At 42.3% G+C, this 23686-nt stretch overlaps 1 protein-coding gene across 1 annotated transcript; it reads left to right on the forward strand.

The window, feature by feature from the left end:
* On the forward strand, positions 1 to 23464 carry gatb (glutamyl-tRNA(Gln) amidotransferase, subunit B). Its single transcript, XM_031756971.2, has 13 exons — positions 1 to 260; positions 4857 to 5010; positions 5095 to 5208; positions 11027 to 11225; positions 11806 to 11928; positions 12040 to 12153; positions 16248 to 16332; positions 16853 to 16897; positions 17184 to 17376; positions 17534 to 17667; positions 22697 to 22775; positions 22902 to 23036; positions 23125 to 23464. Exons 1-13 carry the CDS (start codon positions 115 to 117, stop codon positions 23248 to 23250), a joined length of 1647 nt encoding a protein of 548 aa, XP_031612831.1. The 5' UTR covers positions 1 to 114; the 3' UTR covers positions 23251 to 23464.
* Positions 23465 to 23686: the final 222 nt, after the last annotated feature.

Raw genomic sequence — 23686 nt, forward strand, 5'->3', positions numbered from 1 at the left:
ATACACAGTGCTGGGGCTTGTAGTTTTAAACCACAGCTAGCGGCGAAGTAGCTTACTAACTGCTACTTCAAATAAAACTACAATTCCCGTGTTTGTCAGAGCAGCGACACCAACATGGCTGCCTCCTGTGTTGCAGCAAGTGAGCTGCTCAATAATATAAAACAAATATCAGTCTTGTGTCCAAAGGCTTCGTACGCAGTTAGGGCCGTGAGCACCTCAAGCCCACAGTGCCACGCTCAACTCCCGCAGAGGGCACGAAGGTAAGAAAGGGTGGTGGGTTATTGTGTATGCGTGTGTTTATCGTCTCTGACCTGCAGGTTAACCTGCATGTTGCCTTGGTGTTGAGCTGTAATAATACTTCTCTAGGGTCTTCTTATTAACAGCAGCCGGGTGAGAAAAGTCATTAACGGCAGCCTTCACTTGTCAGCCTGGTAAAAAAAACACTGCAGACAAAAGAACATTACTGCGTATGCGACATGATTCACGATTTCATCAACAAAATACGCCCTGAACATTATGCATTCATGTGGTCGAACAGCTTAATATGCGCTTATTAGTCTTTTAAACGACATTTGGAGTATAAGCTTTATCTTGTGGCTCGGTTAAAAACTGTTAGCAGAGGATGGTTTCGATCCATCGACCTCTGGGTTATGGGCCCAGCACGCTTCCGCTGCGCCACTCTGCTGTGTAGTTTTGAAGGTGATACAAATAGAAGGCAGGTCTAGTGGCTGAGCTAACGGTGCAAAGATTTTCTTAGGGCTTGACCTAAGATAGATAAGGAATAGTAGAGGAGAGAAAATGGATGAAAATCAGTAGATGCAAGATAGAACATCTGTGCATGCAAGAGAGGTACAGCAGGTGCAACAGTAAAGCTGCAGGAAGCAGAGGTAAAGAAGTTGGGGTCAACCAAAGCAAAGGACAACGCTCAAGAGAGGTGAAGAAAAAAGTGCAGGCAGGGTGGAGGAGTGGAGATGAGTGTCAGGAAGGGATTTATGACACAAGGATAGCAGCAAGATTGAAGGGAAGGTTTACGAGATGGTAGTGGGATGTATGATGTATGGTTTGGAGACGGTATCATTGACAAGAAGACAGGAAGCCGAGCTGGAGGTGTTTAGATTTCCTTTGTGAGTGACCAGAATGGACTGGATTAGAAATGAGTTCAGTTCAAGTTTTACCATTTTGGAGACAAAGTTTGAGAGTCGAGGCCGAGGTGGTTTAGATGTGTACAGAGTGACCGAGATAGTGGATACAATGAACAAAGGATGTTAAAGATGGAGCTGCCAGGCACGACCACGGAGAAGATTCATGGAGGTAGTGAAGGAGGACATGCTGAGGGTTGTTGTGACCAAGGAAGGTGTTAGCGAAAGGGTGAGGTGGAGGCAGATCCAGTGTTGTGACCCCTAAAGAACAAATGTGTTAAAAAGTTAAAAAACTACCATCATAGTTTCAGTTTAAGTATGGTTATGTACCAGATTTTTACTACTCCCTGGAGACTCAACCGGTTGCCTTGGATCAAATAAAATGTCGTGTTACTTTTATTCTACTTAAATAGTTCCCTTTCATGTGGCTTTATGCTTCTAGCCCAATTTAAAATTAGTTTTTTTTCTCTTTACTCTCTTTTATGTAAAAGCTATAGAGCAGCTAAGAAAAAAACACACATTGTGTGTCTATATTAGATAAAGGATGTTGAATATGAGACTACAGAGAAAATTCATGCGTGTAATGAAGGAGGACATTTAGAGACCTGGTGATACCAGGGGGTGCCTTTTGCTAAGCATAGGCGATGTTGTCTTTATCAGTTTTATTTAGCTTTTCAAAGGGTTAAAGCAACAGTACAGACAGCAGTCTGTGTGCTTTTGTCCATAGAGATACTCGAAGAGACAAGCGATCCATCTGCCAATGTTAAAGATTACACGGAGACAGAGTAAGACAATATGGAGCCTTTCATTCAGGACGCTCACCAAGCCTCTTACATCTGTGGCAGAAATCATGTTACTGTCGTGGAGTGTATCATACATCAAATGCAGTCTGTGTCTGACTAACAGGATGCCACGAGTTAAACAGATTAATGCAGACAGACATTTTAAGCTTTTCATCTCTGAGGAGTGCTTTAGGATTGCGTGCATGTTTCAGCTGAGAGAAACTACACAATATCAGTCCACTATGTACCAGTCACACTCCTTTAGGATATTAAATCAAGGCTACAACATAATGCAATTTCCATAACTACTGTATTATTATAGGGTTTTAACTTTGCAGTATAAGCACCTTAAGGCAATTGTGGTTTGGCACTATATAAGTAAAACTGAGGGCAGCGCCTCACAGCAAGAAGGTCCTGAGTTCAATTCCACCATCAGGCCAGGGTCTTTCTGTGTGGAGTTAAGATAAGATAAGATAAAACTTTATTAATCCCTCGGGTGGGTTCCTCTGGGAAATTCGGTTTCCAAAAAGCACAGCACCGACAGAAGTTACAGAGCGTGCGCAGAATATTATATATATCTACACATATATAAATACAGAGACATATATAAATAAAATATACGAAGGGGATAAATAGAATAAATAGGAATAAGAATACAAGTGAATTGCACATTTCAAGTTTTGAAGTCTATTGCACCGTTGACTATTAACAAAAAGTATTGCACAAAAAGTATTGCACAGTGAAGTGAAGAGGCACTACAGCTTAGTTGTTCCCACCTCCTTTGTCCTCCTGTTTCCCCTCCCTCTCCCCTCCAGAGAGGAGTTAAACAGTTTGATGGCGTGTGGGACAAAGGAGTTTTTAAGTCTGTTGGTTCTTGTCTTTGGGAGAAGCAACCTGTCACTGAACAGACTCTTCTGGTTGTTTATGGCCGTGTGCAGAGGATGCCCAGCATTGTCCATAATGTCCAGCAGTTTTTTTAGTGTCCTTCTCTCTGCCACTGACACCAGAGTGTCCAGCTTCGTGCCGACCACAGAGCCAGCCTTCCTGATCAGTTTTTCCAGCCTGGATGAGTCCTTCTTTGCTGTGCTGCTCCCCCAGCACACTACAGCATAGAAAAGTACTCCAGCAACCACTGACTGGTAAAACATCCTCAGGAGCTTCCTGCAGATGTTAAAAGACCTCAGCCTCCTGAGGAAGTACAGTCGGCTTTGGGCTTTTTTATACAGGTGCTCTGTGTTGCATGACCAGTCCAGTTTGTTGTCCACCCACAGCCCGAGGTACTTGTACTTGTTGACCACCTCCACCTCCTCCCCCTCTATCTGAACCGGCAGTGGACCTTCTCTGGACCTCCCGAAGTCCACAACCAGTTCCTTAGTCTTTGAGGTGTTGAGTTGCAGGTGGTTTGTGTGACTCCATGCGACAAAGTTCCTCACCAGACTTCTGTACTCCTCTTCCTGATTATCCCAGATACACCCCATGATGGCTGTGTCATCTGCAAACTTCTGAATATGGCATAATTCAGAGTTGTACTGTGGTCTGTCAGTGAGGTAGTCGGAGATCCAAGCGACCAGGCAGGGGTCCACCTCCATCCTGTTCAGTTTTTCCTGGAGCATACAGGGCCGGATGGTATTAAAGGCACTGGAAAAGTCAAGAGTTTGCATGTTCTCCCCGTGTTTGCGTGGGTTCTCCCCGGGTACTCCGGCTTCCTCCCACAGTCCAAAGACATGCACTTAGTGGGGATAGGTTAATTGAAAAATCTAAAATGCCCATAGGTGTGAATGCAGGAGTGAATGTGAGTGCGAATGGTTGTCTGTCCCTGTGTGTTAGCCATGTGACAGACTGGCGACCTGTCCAGGGTGTACCCTGCCTCTCACCCTATGACAGCTGGGATAGACTCCAGCAGCCCCCGTGACCCTGAAAAGGATAAGCGGAAGCGAATGGATGGATAAGTAAAACTGAATTGAATTGAATTGAACATCAAAGTGCCACCTGAGTAGAACATCTGTTGTGGCGCAGACATCGAGCTTTCCTACTAGTTTTTCTCAGTGGTCACAGATACAAACGAAAAGAATTGCAGCCACCATTACAAAGAAGATTATTATTTACTCTCTCTGTTAGGATTATATTTCATTCAGATGATTGATAAAAAAATCCTCAGTGCCTGAAAGTGAGCTTAACTTTCATATCGTCAGGACACCATGACAGTACCAAGAAACTGTAAGTGGGACCAGAAGTGGAAATACTAACTTTTCAAAAGCAAACCCAGAAACTGAACAGCTGTTTTGACTCGTGCTGTGCCGTTCATTCATCTTTGAGTCTGTTATGGCATGTTTCAAGTTTTTATTAATGAACTGAGAAAGTGTAGTTTCATAAAGTTGTGTCATTTGCAGCTGACCCACATTTGTTCCTGTGGGCCACATTGTAGGTCAGAATAAAGTTTTTAGGGCTTAAGTTAAGTTATAGTCTCCAAGCCCAGCTTCTGGCTAATTTGCCAACAGCTGTTAACAAAACAAAACACAGGTTTCTGCATATTTATAGAATTTATTAAAGCAGAATATGAACTGACAGAATAAGGCCTTTCAAGGTGAAAGGTCCCAGTGTCTGAACGTAGTTTCAGAGCCATATGGGAAGATGTCCTTGCAAACTCTTTGGAAAAGGACAAAACGTCTTCTTCTTCTTTTTCTTCTTCTTCAACTTCTTTTGTGCTTTTTGCTTCCTTTGTGAGAAAACCGTGTACATCAAAAGCACTGCCAATTATAAAGTGTAATTGTAGGCATCTAAACACACATCAAACCCATAACCCGCACAAAATCTGCTCATTTCCTTAACACCTCTAAGCCAAATTGTATTTTCCTTTGCCATAGTACACAAATACAGCCCACCTGTGTAGTTGAATTTTCTTTCATGTTTTTTGTTTCTGTACCGCGTGTCTCAGTGCTCCCCAGCAGCTGGTCGGTGTGGTGGGTTTGGAAATTCATGCTCAGATTAACTCCAGTACCAAGCTGTTCTCTGGTGCTCCGGTTCGCTTCTCGGCTCCTCCGAATTCTCTGGTGTCATTCTTCGATGCGTCCTTACCCGGCACATTACCTGTAAGTTATGCTTGATGTGATTAGAATAAACGTAACCTGTCATTCTTAGATCATTGTCCCCATAATGTCCCCGTGTGTCCCCAGGTCCTGAACAAGCGCTGCGTCGAAGCAGCGGTGATGACAGGACTGGCTCTCAACTGCGCCATAAATAGGAAGTCGCTTTTTGACAGGAAACACTACTTTTACGCTGACCTCCCTGTAAGTTCTTGTCTTCCTGTCCTCAGTTGTCACTTTCTGTGCAGCATCTAGGGATCGGTGGGAAGGAGAGTGATAGCACAGGAGACAGGGGTTATCTAAGAGACAGGACTCATTATCATCCTCCACGCTGCTTCCTTGCTTTGACTTTTATACAAGCTGTGCTCATCTGCTTCCCGCCTTTCCATCACAACTGTTCCGGTGAACTCTCCCAGCCGTGAGCTCTAATTTAAATGGTGAGCAAGTCTTGCAGAAGAAGCAAAAAGCAGTGTTTTCCCCACATACACAGACAAATAACACTGAAAATGACCAGTGCTTTTAACTTGCCAGCTCATTTCCATCAGTGCACTTCAATTTTTTTATTATCCACAGGTCATTGCCTCCTCCATGCTGATAATTTGGTGCTTGCTCTCTTTTATTTACTTAATTTCAGTCATCATCAGAATTGGAAAAACCATACATAAAGTTACTGGATGGAACTGCACAGATTCATAACTTATCATATTAACTGTGAGCTAATATTATAAATTGTAAATTAAATAGTGAAAGTAAAATAGTTGGGTGAGCAGAGGCTGAATGATCTCCAGTCATTAACCAATAATGGGCTCTATTTGGATATTGGCTACCGGCCATTTTCTTAAAGTGGATGTTTGTGTTTTGTAATGTTGGCTATCTCACTCTTAATTGAAACTATCCATATGGTTATTGTTGAATACCCCCTCTTAAAGCAGCAGTAACTACTTTATTTTCTTTGTCTTTCTTTATCTATTCATTATTTATTCATTTAGCCCTCTCAGAAGGAAAAACATGTCATAAACATAACAGAGGTATCCTTATACAGCAGTCATTGATTGCTAATACATACAGTACACAAAAGGTAATATTCATATACAAGTCAGTGTAGCTAATATTCTAACACCAGGCTGTAGTTTAGAATATTTCTCTGTGGAGTTTGCCTGTTCTCCATGTGCCCCCTTTGGTTCCCTTCCACAGTCCATAAACATGCATGTTAGGGTAACTTGTGATTCTAAATTGTCCATCCTAAAGTGTATAGAGTACAGCATTCTGTGAATGTACAGTTAAAGGTATATATTGCTTCCAGTAAGACTGGAAAAACACTAGAAAAATGCCAGATCTTTCCATTTCCATTTAGCTCCTGGTTTAGCAGAGGTTTAGAACAGATCCTGCCAAACCAAAACTTGTAGCAGTGTAAAGTTCGAATGAGTGCTATACTCATAGACTGTATGTAAAAAAAAAAAAAAAAAAAAAAATGAACAAGCCATCGTGATGTCAACCATAGGTTTCTGAAGCTCTGCTTGAAGATTTTGTGATCATCTTAGCCGCCTTCATGTTGCTGGTTTGAAGCCCATATTCGAAGGAAAGAGTAGAGGGCTAAGCATCTCACAAACAGACCCACAAATACCTGCTAAGCATTATACAAAGTTACATTTTGACACACCAAAACTGGTGGTCAGAAAAACATGCCAATAGAGATCAACACCACAAATGCAGCCAAGAGATCCAATTCAGTAAGCAGGACTTTCAAAGGTCCCCCTGCAAAGCAAACACACTCCTAATTTAGCTCTTAAGACCCCAAGATGCTTAAACTCCCTTCACTTGGTGCAGTAATTGCTCCATGACCTGGAATACGCACTCAGACTTGGATGTGCTAATTCTCATCTCATCTGCACTTTTTAAGTCACTGGGGATTGACTTTAAAAAAAGAAAAGAAAAATGCACTGAATGGGAAAAGAAGGAAACAAAAGTGACAAGGCCTTTGTGACTGCAGGTTCTAATGTTATAGTTGGCTGCTGAATGTCTATATGCTGTGGTGTGTATCAACATGCAAAGTCATGCATAAATAGAAAAACAGAAAAATAAACTGTTTATCTTGAAGTGAGAGAAGAAAAATTAATAAGTGAATGTTAAATTAAACATATTATTTAAAATTAAAAACTAACAGGACATGTAAGTGAGAACATGACAGAAGGTGAGGAGGATTGCTAAACGTCCCAGCAGGCATGCCCCCCATAGGAGTAGGTCACAGGGGGCCAGGGCATGCAGTATTTAAATATCTAATGGCAGGATGTATAAGCTGAATAGTAGCAATACTGGAAGAGATACCCCAACCTCCCAAAAAACCCTCTTTAACGGTGATATTTCCATTAAACTGTCTTGCTCAAGTGATGTTCACTTTGCTTTCTGTAATGGAGTGCTTGCATGGAAAGGTTTCTCAACCCTTCAGTAGCCCTGGGGTAATTTTACTGCCATTATGAATGACATTTTAAGGCTTGGATGGAACAGACAAAATGTCATGGGAGCTCTACAGTGGCTTACCCAACAGAGACCTGCTAATAAATCTAGAAATTTCTCAAAAGAAAGGTGTAAGAGAATTTTACTTTTCAAATTTTTTTTCAAAGTGTAGCCAGCCCTGGTAAGACATTTTGCTAACAGAGCTTTGGGCAAAGTAATGAGGAGGGTAATTATGGACTAAATAAAAGTTTCTTTTTCTTTGGAGTGTACCATATTTCAGTGAAACTGCTCAAAGAAGTTGATTATGGAGAGTACTTTCTTGAAGTAGCAAGCAAAAAACAAAAAACTTTAGCTGGTGGTTTTATTTATTTACTTTCTCATCTAACTTGACTTTACTGTGTGCAGATGTGACTGCATAAGTATGATGAAGAACATCCATTATATGCAGATCTTTACAGATTGACGTTCTCCCATTTAATTTTAGGGGAATTACTGATTTTGTGGCAACAGTGCACATTTTCACTGTTGTAAATGATACATTGTCTCCTCTCAAAGTTCATCAATCTTCCAGCAAAATCCCCTCCAGAAGCATGGGGATTATTGTTGGGCTCCTCTCGCTTTCTTGCGTGTTTGCAGAACTTTGCATCATCTCCTTTGGATTCATCCTCAACACACACGGCAGGATTAAGATTATTATTTTTCTTTTGAGAACTCGTGCCAGTAGGTTTTATCCCAAAGCCTTATTGATGTTTTAAATACCTAGTGTAGTCTGCTTTATAATCACTTAGTTTCCATTACTCTCACAGCTGCTTAAAGAGGGTGGTCTGTCTCAGTGAAGCAGCTTGATAATCTCAGAGTGAGAGTGGCTTTAATTATGCAGATGATGGAATATTCTTCACATTCGACCAAAAGTTTGAGTGCAGTCTGTGCTCGTAAAAACCAAACGTGGAACAGGATCGAGGGAGAAATTATCTCGCCCTTGAAAAATACATTTGTAAATTGCATTGTACATTATTGATATGTTCCACTAGAAATCCCTGATTGCATTTTGTAAAACACCACAGTTGCTCATTAAATGATTAATGCCGCTGTCCGAGCAGCATTCCTTCATTGCATTGAAATGGCAGGCAAGGCACATATATAAAGTTTTTAACAGCCCTTTAATAACATGCCTCAGCAGCTCCACGCTCATCTAAATAATTACAATTTCCTTGAGATATTAAGTTTCCAAATAAACAGACATGGCCTGGCCATTGAAGCTTTGACTTGTGTTTAATGAGAGAAATGAAATGTCTTTGTGACCTCGGCGGGGTAGCCGAGGAAAAACATCGGTGTGCAGGGGCGAGGAATTAGACGACCGACTGAGTCTTGTTTGTTTAGACTTTGGAATGAGTCAGAAAATGACTCAGGGGCTCACAATGTGGAAAAGAGTTGAAAGTGTGTGTGCGCGTTTGATCCTGCTTGAAACGGCGTGTGAGCAGACATGCATCTGTAAGAGTCTCAGGAAGTGCTCATTAGGGCTCCGTGTGCTGTCACAGAGTAATTGCGAAAGCTTAATGTGGCTACAAGGATGCTGTTAACAGCAAACATGGCTCATCCAAAAAGCAGCTGATTTATTATGCAGGAAATGTAAATGGTCTCCACTTATTCAGATGCTCCCTAATGTCACTAGTTGGTTGCACTTTCGCCTGCAGAAATTGTCATTTTTCAATGACCAGAGACAAAACGCGTGAAAAGATTAAGTGGGAAACGGGGGATTTCTGATGAGCTGCAACAGTAGTCACAAAATCTTGCAGATTTACAGATCAAATCCACCAAGAGGAGCAGAAGTTGAAAAAGAACATCCCCAGGAGTCTTGTGTTGTTTTCTTCCCGTTTCTTTTAAAAGGAGGAGTTGTGGAGGTGATTGATTGTGTCGATCAGGCGCATTGTACAAAAGGCCGGTGACTAACAGCCCCCCCAATCCCTTCTCCCACGTCCTCAGTCTCCTTAGCATAAGTATGATTAATGTTTAGGTCTTGTGATGTGGTTGCCGTGGTAACGTCGAAATTAATACACGGGGCAGCAGGTTCTTCTAGGAATAGAGGAGCTCATGAAATATTGTGCTTTTGTGAGCAGAAACCTTGAGTGAAATGCCAGCTCCTTCTGCATTATGACAGCCGAGCCAATCGCCGTGTCTGACGCTCCCCGCCAGACCTTCACATACACCCATGACGCTGCAGAAACTCTACTGCAAGACTTCACGAAACAGTCTTTCTTCTACAATTAAAAGGATGTATTGGTTCAACAAACTGAAGGATCATTTCTTCATTTGGTTGAAAAGGAAATGGAATTCCTATTTTAAACACATATACACTCACCTACAATTTATTAGGTATGCTTTGCTAGTACTGGATTGGAACCTTTTTTTGCTTTTAGAACTGCTTTAATTCTTCATGGCACCAGTTCAACAAGGTGCTGGAAACATTCCTCAGAGATTTTTGGTCCATATTGACATGATGGGCTGACACAGTTGCCTGAAATTTGTCAGCTGCACATCCATGAGGAGCACTTCCCATTCTACTACATCCCAAAGGTCTACTGGATTGAAATCTGGTGACTGTGGAGGACTTTTGAGTACAGGGGACTCACTATTCATGTTCAGTAAACCAGTTTTTGTGACATGGTTATCCTGCTGGAAGATTGGTACACTGTGGTCAGCTGTTATACTCAGGTAGACTGTGGCATTTAAACGATGCTCACTTGGCACTGAGGGGCACAAAGTGTGCCAACTCCATTGCATCACCAGCAGCCTGAACCGCTGGTACATGGCAGGATGAATCCATGCTTTCATGTTGTTTACACCAAATTCTGACCCTACCATCCCAATGTTGCAGCAGAAATCTAGACTCATTAGAACAGGGAACATTTTTCCAATCATGTTTTTTTTTTAGCTGTTAGGAAATGGCAGCCATTGTGGTCTTCTGCTACCATTTGGCTGGATATCATTCGCTACATGGTTTGATGTGTTATCCATTCAGAGATGCTCTTATGCATACATTACTGTTGCATAAAAGCAGTCTGGCCAGTCTTCTCTGACTTCTGACATCAACAGTCGTTGTTGATCAGCAGTTTCTGAAATACTCAGACCAGCCCTGACTGGCACCAACAACCACGCAATGCTCAAAGTCACTAAATCACCCTTCTTCACCATTCAGAAGCTCAGTTTGAACTTCACTGGGTCAGTTTGTCTACATGCCTAAATGCATTCAGTTACTGCCATGTGATTAGCTGATCAGATACTTGCTCATACAAGCAGTTGAACAGGTGTACCTAACAAAGCGGTGTATATACAACCTTTGCCAAAACCATCTGCTACTATATAACAGGGAGTTTTGTGGCATTTAACAAACCAGTCTACAACCAGCCAGCTATCCAGCAGTCATATATTTCACTATACTTTAATTCACATAGCAGCTAACATAATAATTATAGGACATATCTTTTGATCACACATTAAGCTGGGGCATGTTTTCAGGTTCTATTTTTTGTTTTATTTAATATTTTTGTATTGTATTTTCTTGTTTTAGGCTGGATACCAGATCACTCAACAACGTTTGCCAATCGCAGTAGATGGCGTGCTTACCTACAGCCTCCTTGGAGGGAAAAAGAGGAACCAGGTGATGAGAAAAAACGTGACCATCAAACAGATTCAGCTGGAACAGGACAGCGGCAAGAGTCTCCACGATGACGTCCGCAGCCAGACACTCATAGACCTCAACAGAGCAGGTAGCAATACAGAGGAAGAGTCTGCTCAATGAAAAAAAATCAATGATAAATCAGGCCTGCTCATCTGTCTTGTACATCCAATAGTGGCAGCTTATTCCTGTGATTGTCCTGATGCCATTTAAAAGCCGTCACTGAGCTAAACCGGTCTTTGCTTGATTTATTTTTATCAAGAACTACAGCTAAAAAAAATGGACACCAGCAAATACTGTATTTACTGCATATTTACTACTTATTGATTAGCTGTTCACTCCGCCACTGAACTGGTATTTAAAAGTCACTGGAAGAAAACCCTTAGAGTTACAATGTGTCAGCACTCAGAGGCCTGAGGGCTGCCAGCGTGTAGCAGCAGGTGTTTGGCAGTTGACTTTCCTAAACCATCTTTTGATTAAGAAATTAAACTACTTTTAAGAAGATGTTTTTATGATTGACAGACAGCAGCAGCAGCTGGAAAAGTTTTTAGAGTCACAGAATTTCACTGATAATGTTTTGATTTTTAAAAACTAATATAAGGTTGATCAACAAAGCAAGGGTTTGTCACTGAGCTCCAGACCCTAGAGATGTGAAACATTGCTGTCTTCAGGTGTAGGTCTGATGGAGCTGGTGATGGAGCCAGACATGAGCTGTGGAGAGGAGGCTGCTGCAGCTGTCAGAGAGCTGCAGCTCATCCTGCAAGCTCTAGGCACCTGTCAAGGCAACATGTCTGGTATGGAAATCACTCTCTGTCTCTCTCCTTCTCTTGTGCTTCCAAGCTGCCACACTTCTAAACCTAAACTTAACTCTCTCCACGTGCATCTTTTTACCTCTTTTTGCTCAGAGGGGCAGCTGAGAGTGGATGCCAACGTCTCGGTGCACAGACCCGGAGAGCCACTGGGCGTCAGGACAGAGGTGAAGAACATCAACAGCATTCGATACCTTGCCAGAGCTATAGGTAAGCATCGATAAAAAGTTTGAGACTCAGTAGCAAGGATAGGGTCATGTTCAGGATGAAATGGTGTTTCAGAATTTTGCGTTTTGTGGTAGCTGCATCTACCAGCTTGTGGTAATATTGTCCAGGTCAGGATGTCTTGTGCCTAGGATATGTTGAGCTGATTTTGACACACGCTGTAGTGCAGCTATTATATTGTAATATTTCACAGTTGGTTACTATGCTCTCCACAGTGCTGCTCTACTTTGATTAAGGCTCTTGTATTAAAAGCTGAGGTAAAATGAACAAGCTGTCAGTGTTTTCTTCCTCAGATTGCATGAATGGCTTTTTAGGCCAGTTATCCAGCCAAAAATCTGAAACTTGGAAACTGACTCTCAAAAGTTTACACTTACATTTCCTTTACAATCAATCGATCAGTTAAGCCAAATCACTTCTATTTTTACATCCCTGTGTCACAAATGTTCCTTAAACATTTGCTGAATGTTCCCATGAGCAAAATAAAATAGCATGGGTGCAAATTGCACCCATGGTTGGTGGTGGAGTAAAATCTAGACGGCTTTTCATTTGCCAAAGATGAATAAGAGAACTAAGAAGCAGCATCCAAGAATTTTAACTTCGTACAGATAGTTGTGGAGGTACGGAGATGTCTAGGAGAGAGAACAATGCACTTTTTACTCAGACTGTTTAACACAGTGCTGGAGAGCGAGAGGATGCTTGAGGAATGAGGAAGAAGCACACTGATACCAATTTTCAAGAACAAGGGTGATGTGCAGAGCTGTAGTCACTACAAAGGGATGACTTGATGAGCCAAACCATGAAGTAATGGGAAAGAGTTATTGAAGCTAGGCTAAGAAGTGAGGTGACGATCAGTGAGCAGCAGTATGGCTTCACGCAGAGAAAGGGCTCTACAGATGAGATGTTTGCTTTGAGAATGTTGATGGAGAAGGTCAGAAGGAGTTGCACTGAGGTCTTTGTGGACCTAGAGAAGGCATATGATAGGATGCCAAGAGAGGAGCTGTGGAACTGCATGAGGAACTCAGGAATGGCAGAAAACTATGTGAGGGTGGTACAGGACATTTATGAGTACAGAATGGTGTGGTGTACGGTAGGAGTGACAGATGGGTTCAAGGTTGAGGTGAATCTTCTCTGAGCCCCTTCTTGTTTGCAGTGTTGATGGACAGGTTGGCAGATGAGATCAGGCAGGAGACTCTGTGGACTATGATGTTTGCAGACAACACTGCAGGTGGAAGAGAGGCTGGAGAGGTGGAGGTGTGCTCTGGGGAGCAGAGCAATGAAAGTCAGTAGAAGCAAAACAGAATACATGTGTGCGTGAGTGAGAAGGGGGCAGAGGTAACACAAACCTGCAAGGAGTGAGGTAGAAGTAAACTCTTCAATATGTTGGGTCAACCATCCAAAGCAAAGGACGGTACACAAGAGAGGTGATTTTGGACCCAAGGATAGCAGCAAGAGTGAAAGGCAAAGTTTATGAAATGGTAGTGAGAGGGAGAGGTGGCACTGACAAAAAGACAGGAGGCCCAGCTGGAGATTGATTGATTGATTGATTGATTGATTGATCATACTTTATTCATCCCGAGGGAAATTGGGTTAAGGCTGCCAGCCGTGCCAGCGCCGTCTTACCCTTCCGACCATACATACATTACACAAACATCACATGGGGAAAACAGGTCAGAGGGGTATAACATGGAAAAAGCACAACATGAGGAAAGATAAGGAGAAAAAAAGAACTCCCCCCCAGACTGAGCTCCAACAGGGAGATCAGTTTGAGAACAGAAAAAAACACCTCTGCACATGAAAAAACTCTTAATACACCAAAGAAACACATAGCAAGCAACAGGGGTGGGTAAAGGGTGAGAGACAGCCAATGTAGACAGTACATCCGGGCCTGCAGCCTGTGCGCTGGTCTCCTTGATCCACCGTCAGCATCGGAAGGGAATAAGCGTCGAAGGCGTTTGGAGGGGGGAGGGGGGATGAGTGTATATCTGCATGTGTATATATGTCTGTGTGCGTGCGTGTGTGTGTGTATGTCCAGAGTTCAGCTGAGACAGTGTCCTTTGGCCTGCCAGGCTAAGTAAACAGTCTTCCAGCCAACCCAGGTGGCCTTGCATAGAATGGGAGGAACAGTCTAAACACAGTCGTTATCAGGGTGTTGTTGTTCAGCTCCAGCCTTGAGACCGCAGCTGGCGCCAAAGGGGTATCCGCATGAAGTGATGGTGGTTTTTACTTTAGTGCGAACAACTCATATGAATTTCAAAGCTGTTCTAACAGTCCGACACTGGTCTCTCGATCTCCCGTTGGAGAGCCGTGAGCTTCTCCATGATGTTATCAAACTTACGCTCCGTGATGTTGTCATTCTTGTGCTCAAAGAGCCGATTCTGAGAACTCACGACCGCAGTGAGCCCCTCCAAGATGTAATCCAGTTTGCACTCAGAGGTCTTGTTCTGAGTATTCACGGCAGCCGTAAGCTTCTCCAAGACCTTATCCGTGCTGCACTCAATGAGCCCATTTTGAGAAACTCACGCCTCGTCCCATCATTTCAATCCCAGCGGGCAGCCTTGTGGGGGTTTGAACAGCCGGTTCCGCTTCCTTAATTCTTCGATAAGCCAGGGCCAAGCCAGCTCCGATCAGCAAGAACCCTGTTATCATGGTTCCGAATAGGTAGATATCTTCAGCACTCAGGCTCACCCGAGCCCAGACTTCTCGTTGAGAAAAGGGTGTCAATTGCATTCAGGGACCAGTTGATCAAATCCATAATTCCTCTTTTAGGTTTTAGAGAACAGACTGTGAGAGAGTGTTCCAGGGAAAAGTAATACAAAAAACACGAGACTAGACAAGGACACAAGAGCCTAAGCAGAGAAGCTAAGGGAGAGGAGGAGGAGGAGGAGAAAAGTGCGACCGCCTTCAGAGTTGAAGATGTTTATTTGTCATTAGGAGTGACCAAAGTGGACAGGATTAGAAATGACTACATCAGGTTGATCAGTCTGGAGACAAGGTTAGAGAGGCAAAGTTGAGAAAGTGGATATAATGGATAGGGGATGTTGAAGATGGAGGTGCCAGACAAGAGGGAAAGAGGAAGACCACAGAGAAGATTCATGGAGGTCATGAAGGATGACATGCATAGGGTTGGTGTGTCAGAGGAAGCTGCCAGAGAGAGGGTGAGATGGAGGCAGATGATTCCCTCGGCTGACCCCTAAATGAAGCAGCTGAAAGAAGAAAAGTTGGGATAAAAAGTTTAAACTTTTATCATTTTGAATTTGACTAGCAGCTCTATGAAAACATAATTGTCATTCTGCATTTATTAATTAAATCCATGAACTAAATACTTGTACCAGATTATTACTTGGTTGAACCCCCTAACTTCCCGAAGTCTCCAATCAGTCTGGTTGCCTTGGAAGGAATAAAATCTCATGTTACTTTTACTGAAATATTTCCCTTTCATGTGGCTTTATACATTCCTCTTTTTCATTTGATAGCTATAGAAAAGCAAAGAAAAAGCATGCGTAGTGTCACATAACCATCATCTTTTTACTATGTCAGTGCATAGAAATAGACTCAGTTTGGTAAGAGCAAAATTCCTGGATTCATGAAGAGGCATTAAGACAGGAAGCATAGTTGAAACTGACAGTAACTTGTGAAGCGTAAGTTTTTTGGACTGACAGCCATTCACAAACAATTAGCTGCGTGATAGCAGCGTGTGATGGTTAACTGACTTCTTGCAGCTGTTCATAGATTTTGTGTCGGCTATAACTTTGCTGATTTTTAACTGAGCTTCACTTCAAACAAGCTAGTAGTCTCAGCAAATTTCAGTACTTTCGATGCAGGTTTTGGAAGTGCGTTTTGGCATATAGCAGCGCTGTGCTTCAGTTATTTATCAATTAAGTTGTTTCACATTTACTCTGCTGCTGAACTGGTATTTAAAAGTCACAGGGAAAACAAAAGGCTGTTTATCAGAGTTATAATGTGGCAGCACTCAGAGAGTCGACGATCACCGGCGTATAACAGCAGGTGTTTGGCATTTAACACCAAATTATATTTGCGGTTCTGTATTTGTGTTCATGTTCTCCTTTGATATTCATCAGACTATGAGATCCAGAGACAGATTGATGTCCTGCAGAGAGGAGGGACGGTGCAAAACGAGACCCGGGCGTATGATTCCAAATCAGGGTAAGAGGATGAAAAAGCAGCGTCTTCATGCCAAGATGTAACCGCTACAGCACCATGTGACTGGGATCTCTGCCTGCTTCATTAGTCGTGAGCTTTGCTGAGGACGAACCATCATGGTAATGATGATGAATAGAGCCATTTGGATGCTGCCGTCGTTCTGTGTTATCTGTGAGCTATGTGCTGCTCACAAGCTTATGAGCTCACAGAATAAGCCAGCTGAGGCCTTGATCATCCTCTGGTACCTCCTTCCCATGAGGTCTTGTATGTCCGAGGTACATGGTGAAGCATGCTAAACAGTGTGGGGTGATGACCTATGATTGGGTCTTTCTTCTCATTCCTGTGAAAGTGGCCACAGATCTGACGCCACTAGTTTGAAGAAAAGCAGGCTCACTGAAAGGGATCCCCACACATATGTTCATTCTTTGTTTTGAGTATTTTCATGTTTGTTTGATTTTCTCGTCAAGAGTTAGAAACAAACATATTGAGTTATCATTTCTGATATTGCCACCTTGTCTTTTAGGGAGACTCTACCTATGAGGGACAAAGAGGGTCTTCAGGATTACAGGTGAGTGTAAGTTCATATTGTAGGTGTTTATAAAATCAGAGGAAGATCCTGCTCTTACTAGGGTCTGGAGATTGACAGGTAGCTAAACAGACCTCACCTAAAGTGTGAACCGACGTTGAATGTGTTGTAGTTTAGGTAGGGGAATGATTGACAGGTTCAAGGCTGATGGAGTCGAATGATCATGTGACCAAGTGACAGCACAAGACGACCTTTTTTCCCCAAACTTACCCGTACTGCTGATAAAACATTGTTCCCTGTTTTCACTCACCCCTCCTGCCTTTTTCAGGTTTATGCCAGAGCCCAACCTGCCCCCTCTGATTCTGTATGAGGATAATGCATCACTGCCCACTGGCATTGATGCGTGCCAGGTGGTAGTGGTGCAGAAGATAAAGGAAGGGCTGCCAGAGCTACCAAGTGTCAAAAGAGACAGGCTGGTGCAAACGTACGGCATCCTACCTGAGCACAGCTTCACTCTGGTGGTGAGTTTCTGAGTGGGAGAAACTGGGTGAAATCAGCCAGTGGGAGAGAAGGTGGTTCTTTCCTTTAAAATCCAATTGATCAGGTCTTACTCTTGTAGCTTGCTGGACTTTAGATAATATGTTTGTGAAGGAATCACTTTTTTTTATGTCAATGTAGAATGAAGATGGGTTGGTGGACTACTTTGAGGCTGTGTTAAAGACAACAAAGAAGGAGCCAAGGAAGGTGATTGGCTGGGTAACAAATGAGCTGCTGGGACACCTCAAACAGGAAGACATGAGTGTGTGCCAAAGGTGAGACCCAGACTGACTAATAAACATGCTCCAGGTTCTTGTTTCAGTTTCAGACTGAAAACTACTAAATAAAAGAAATGAACTGGATTTTGAGTGTCAGGAAACTCATGTAAAGAAAAAATAAGAATATTCCGACTGTGTGCAGTGCATTTGTCTCATTAATCAGAATTCCCAACAAAGGTGGGACCTCCAGCTGTTTCTTTCAAGTTGTTAAATTGCAGCTACACACCGGGGCTGCTGTCTAAACATTATGTTGCTGGAAAACATTATGCACACAGTTTTTTGGCTTGGAGGCGATTGTGCAGCTGCTATGATGGACTGAGAGAGAGGAGCAGCCACAGTGTAAATATCAACCTTACCCTTACCTTCATTCACAGCATCATGATTCAGAAGTTAAAATTCTGACAAGTTGGTCTGATAAGTTAAACGCCACTTTAGTGGGATTATTTTGTAACAAAGAATCCATTTCTTTGTTACAAAACAAATCCCACTAGACATCTTTGTGGGGACCCGAAATTGGAACGTTACTATATTTGTGGGGACCAACAGTCACTTAGAAGTGCCTGTCCTCACAAGGCATTTTTGAGACTCAGAATGTGGTTTTAGTGTCAGGGTTACAATTAGGTTATTAGGCTAAGGGTTAGGCATTCATTTTTGATGGTTAGGGTTAGGGTAAATGGCTAGGGAAATGTGTGTGTGCATGTGTGTGTGTGATTGGAAGTAACTTATCAGCTGATAAACACATAGCTTTGAATAAGCTCGTCATTGTAAGGCTCAAGTCAAACAGCTGATCCTAACAGCAGTGCAGTTGTTCAGAAAAAAACAAAAACAAACGAACTGCTGATGCAGACTTTTGACAGATGCCACTAAAGCCAAAGTTATTGAACTAGTTACACCCCTAGATGATTTGCACTGGATTAATGTCCTTTCAGCCCCCCCCCCCCAAAAAAAAGATGTAATCTTTGCGGTGGAGTGTTCTGAATGATGGCTTTTTTATGTTTATCTGAAAGGGAGAGCACTACAGCTTTAGATACATAAATAACTCTCATCCATAACTATACAACAGCGAGCTGGGATATTCGTTAATTCTGTCAGTGAGAAAGCTTTTTGGAGAATTGCTTTTTGAAGGCTTGATCTCTCCCTAAATAAGAAAGCCTGTTAGCTTCAAGATGTTCTAAAACACTCTTGACATTAAAGAGATTTTGATTTGGTATGAAAAGAGTTGCCATGGTACCTTTTACACTTGAAACATTAAAGAGAAAACAGCCACGCACACACACAAAGGTACATTTCTGGCCACCGGCTATGAATAAATAACACCTGTTGTCTCCCACCGTTCCTGTTTATGGCACCGTGTGACGCTAAATGTCCGACACTCATTTCAGTGCTTTCAGTCTAGCAATTTTCCTACAGTGGCAGTTCAATAATTACTGCAGCTAAAAGAAAAATGAGGGCGGTCAAAGGAGTCTGAGTTGTTGGTCCAACTGAGATTAGCAATGGAGCACAATCATAATTTCTTTGAACTCATTAAAGGCCCGAATCATTACACAACACATGAAGTTTAAGTAATGGACTGACGTCAGCACAGATGCTGTGTGCGCTTCGCTTTATCTGCCGTTGCCAGACGGTTGTGAAGCATTTGTGTGCGAGTAAACTCCAAAGAAGCTCGTGTTTATTTATGCATAATGTTGCACTGGCTTTGGTTGAAAGGAGGAGGGTTGAAGAAAAACAAAGGGCGGCAAGCGGTTTAGAAACTGAGTCATATAAGTACTTGGAGGAATATTTTGAGTATTTGGAGCTAGGGAGGAAATAACCGGAAGTTGGTTAACAAATAAAAGTTCTCCATGTGTTACAGTAATGTGTGATGCATGACCTCTGCTGCCCTGTCAGGCCTGCCCACATTTCCTCTCGCTCCTCTGGCTCTAAGTCAGACTTGGATTAATGAAATGAAAAATTGGGAAGCATATTGGTGGGACAGCTAGAGAAGTGAAACTCCAGACATGTCATTAAGAGCTCATCCTGCTCAGACATGTCGCTCTCCCAGAACCCCCCTCCCACCCCCCAGGGAAACTGCTGGGGGCTGCCTGTGAGTGAAACTAAGTGGCATATTTGTGGCAGGATGGCGACAGCATGATGACAGAATTGTGAAATGTCTCACCAGGCCCACATGATGGTAATGTTAAAAATATGAAGATGTGAAAAAAAAATATAATGAGGGTCCCCTATTTCGATCCCAACTTCCTTTTTGGATTTTTTTTGGCCCCAACAGCTGGATGAGCACAAGTATCCCTTCATCTGAACCACCTAATTCATATGGGGGGATTATTGCTGAGCTTAAATCTGAAGCTGAAGCTTCTGTTGTTACAAGAAGGTTTTTCAATTGAGTTGTCATGAAATATTCAGGTTTCTTTCATTAAGTTTGCATAATTCTACCAAAGAAGAAGAAGAAGAAGCTCGAAGTGGCAGATTCTGGATGTATCAACTATTTATGCATTACCTTTAGCTCTCTATTTTAACAGAATATTCACCACTTATTATTCTTTTCATCTCATCTGTTCATTCTTTGATTTCTGTTAACTTTTCAGCTGTGTAAGCTACCACTCTCACCCTTCATCCTCTGAATCATCATCTAGTTTAACGTCATTTTCCGGATTCTGAAGAACCGACAAGGAGAGTTTTCTTGCTCACAGGCGGTCTATTATCAGATGTTTTCTTTTTCATCTTCAGTTCACTGGACTCGGCTGTTTTTTTTTTTTTTATTCCTAACTCGAATGCTTGTCAAAAACCTGCTGCTGTCCTTTTTACGTTCTCTTTGTAGTTTCTTTTGGCCCTGCCTTGGGTGGTGGGGAAACAGCGACAGGAGACACAAAAGCTTAGTGCCTTCCTGAGTATTTGATCTTGCCGATACGTTCAGTGCGTTCATGTATATTTATAGCCTGATCAGTTGTCCTCACAAGCCAAAAAGAAATATTACAAGATGAGGCGATGATGTGAATATTAGGGTAAGTTACTTAACAGTGGGTTGCCTTGCCCTGCTGGATATATAAAATGATAACACTACCTGATACTTTGGACAGAAGTATTAATCTGTCTACAGTGAATATATAAAAACTCCAGGATTATTGCATTTCATAAATGACATGGGTAGTAAACAGAGTCAACGCTCCAGCATAGGCGGCACCAGTCACCTGTGCTTTCTCATGGAATGAGAGACCTAGAAGGCACGGCTCATTTTAGCAACTTAGCCCAATCTCTTCCCAAAGAGGTCACCACAGCAGACGGATCCACTTATTTGATCTGGCATAGGTTTTACCCATGATGCCCTTCCTGATGCAACCCTCCAGGCTTGAGACCAGCACTTGGAGTAGACTAGCTCGAGATGCCCTGAGGCTAGGTTTGTGCCTCCTCTCCCTGATTGGTGTGTAAAGTGAATGTGTTAATCACTTTAACTAAAAACACAAGGGGTTGCCACAGGTGTTGATTCTTAACTTTAACTAATGCACTTTAATATTGCCTGTAACATTTTCAGAGGTGCATTCATTACTTTATAATTATTTTGACCATTTGTGCAAGAAGACTTCAAGCTATTTAAAATTCTCTGCTTCTTTTTTAAGTTGATCGCAGTGCAGCAGTTGTCTTACAGATGTCTCCGAGGCTGACCGACAGCTTGGGAGTTTCATAATCCATTTTAGCTTTCTTTTTTATTTTGCTATTAAACCAAAAATGTGTGGCGGTTAACAATCACTGCCCTTGTTTATAACGACGAATACTGCTGCTCTTAGTGTTTTGGATGAGTTTTACCAGAGAAGAGTAACTGGCATTTTGGTGATGCTTATCTAGTAGCCAAGAGGAAAATGCATCTTCGAATATTAAATGCTCAAGACTAGATTGAGGCAACTGACATCCCCTCCCCTCATGTTTTTTCACTAGTATTGAATTTGGCTAGAGTCAGTGTCACTACTGTTAACATGAGTCCTTCAGGATGAAACATCAATATGTGCAATTGCCAGAAGGTTCATGGTGTCCAGCACAGCCTCAGAGCATGGAGCTGATTCCAGGTGACGGACAGTTAATCTAGGACAGCTGGAAAAAGCCGTAGAAGATCCTTAACCATAAAATTTCTGCAAAATGGACTAGCCTGCCACGTCATTTTTTCACTTTGATTTCAGTGTCTTTTAATTCAGTCTTATGTAGGTTGATCATTTTCATGTTTTTCAACAAGATGTTTCTAATACATTACATATCACTACACATAGCCAATGTTTTTTTCCCCCCACTGAGATCTGATATTTTTTCAAAGTGGTCCTTTCATTTTTTTCGAACAGTGTCCTTAGTACCATTGTGCTCTTGGATGTTATTGAAACGATTGAAAATTTCTTAAATATTTCAGATCTATTTATGTTAATATTGCAAAAATCAGTTATATAATTTTAGATCAATTGCACACCGTGGCTGTCATCACAACTTTGTTTTGCTAACAGATCATGCATTTTAGTATTGCTGTGCTCCAGAAAACCCTGCATATATATTTCAGTGTCACTGGTTTGTGCTCGCAGCGTGGACTGAGTCGAATATTTCGCCGTGCTTGTCAGTCGCATAGCTGCATATGCAGCAACAGCAGCAACGGTTCGTTGCCCCCTGAGGAAAAATGGGTGATCTCATGACAGGTGGAGATGATGTGTCACAAACATATCAGAGTTTTTGTTGGTGCAAGTAATGCACACAATATAAGGGTACATTTTTATCGATGCAGAAAACTGTTTTTCGGATGTGTCGGTCATGGATCGTAGACCTCTGGTGCTCCATGAAGCCCGGCTGGCCTATGGAATAAACAGGGAGGCAAGGAAAAGACAAAACATCACAGGAAAAGACAAAACATCGCAGGCAAATCACAAATGTTGATTGATTCTTTTGTCCTGTCGGTGCAACACTCTCACTTTTTCTCTCCCCATCTCTTCTACCATTTATATCACAAATTCAAGTCCATCTATTAAAGTGTGATTAAATTACCGCCTTAATTTGATTTTAGCCCAATCTCTCCTTCTGCCCTTGCGGAGCTGCTGGAGCTCCAGGAAACGGGACACATCTCCTCTTCAGTTGCCAAGCAGGTCAGTCAGCTACACAGACAATGCAATTATCCCCTTTCGGTCTGTCATTCAACACACGCAACCCAGCTGCCGCTTGTTTGTATTCTGCTTCTCACCTGCGTTTCATGGGTTTATCCGTGTTCTTAGGTGTTCCAGAAGATGTGGAGGTCACCAGGCAAGACAGCCCTGCAGATCACCCAAGAGCAGGACTTGGGGCTTGTTAGTGACACCGCACAGCTGCACAGCATCTGCCAGAAGGTGGTGGACTCGCATCCAGATGAGGTCAGGGCTCACACACAATGTCGTGTGTAATCACGAGTGAAACATCTCAAAAACATGCCCAAAAATCCTGTTGTGTGCCTCTCTGCAGGTTCACGCGATCAGAAGCGGGAACAAAAAAGTTCTGAACAAGTTGATGGGTCTGGTTCAGAAAGAGACCAAAGGAAGAGCTGATCCAGTTCTGGTGAGGGCGATTCTACAGAAGAAGACCTCGTGAAGATCGCACTGTAGTGTGAGACGCAACTGCATCAGTCTGACAATAAGACAGCAGTGTTAGAAAAATAAAAACTAATTTGGCCTAATGGAAAATCAGGCCCCTATTCTTATTTTTGACTTTGACATTTTGTAAATATTGAAATCTATTCTGGTCTGTATTTATATGTTTGAGAAGTAATAAAGGTTTCAGACTGTGACTGTCTGTAGCAAAGGTGCATCGCTGCTGGGTTTGTTTTGCCAGTGAACAAAAAGAATTTCGAATCTTTCTTTGGATGTCCACTCATGGTGATAAGATATTCAAGGTGGCTTTTATGTGCAGTTCTTTTATTTAAATCTAGTAGGCATGGCCATCAGGGATGGCTGAAAAGCTGATATTAAGTATTATTTCCCTTAAAGCGAATGTGTGTAATTCAGTTTAATTCGTTCCATATAACTTA

The sequence above is a fragment of the Oreochromis aureus genome, linkage group 6 (assembly GCF_013358895.1).
Source record: "Oreochromis aureus strain Israel breed Guangdong linkage group 6, ZZ_aureus, whole genome shotgun sequence".
Classification (NCBI taxonomy): Eukaryota; Metazoa; Chordata; class Actinopteri; order Cichliformes; family Cichlidae; genus Oreochromis; species Oreochromis aureus.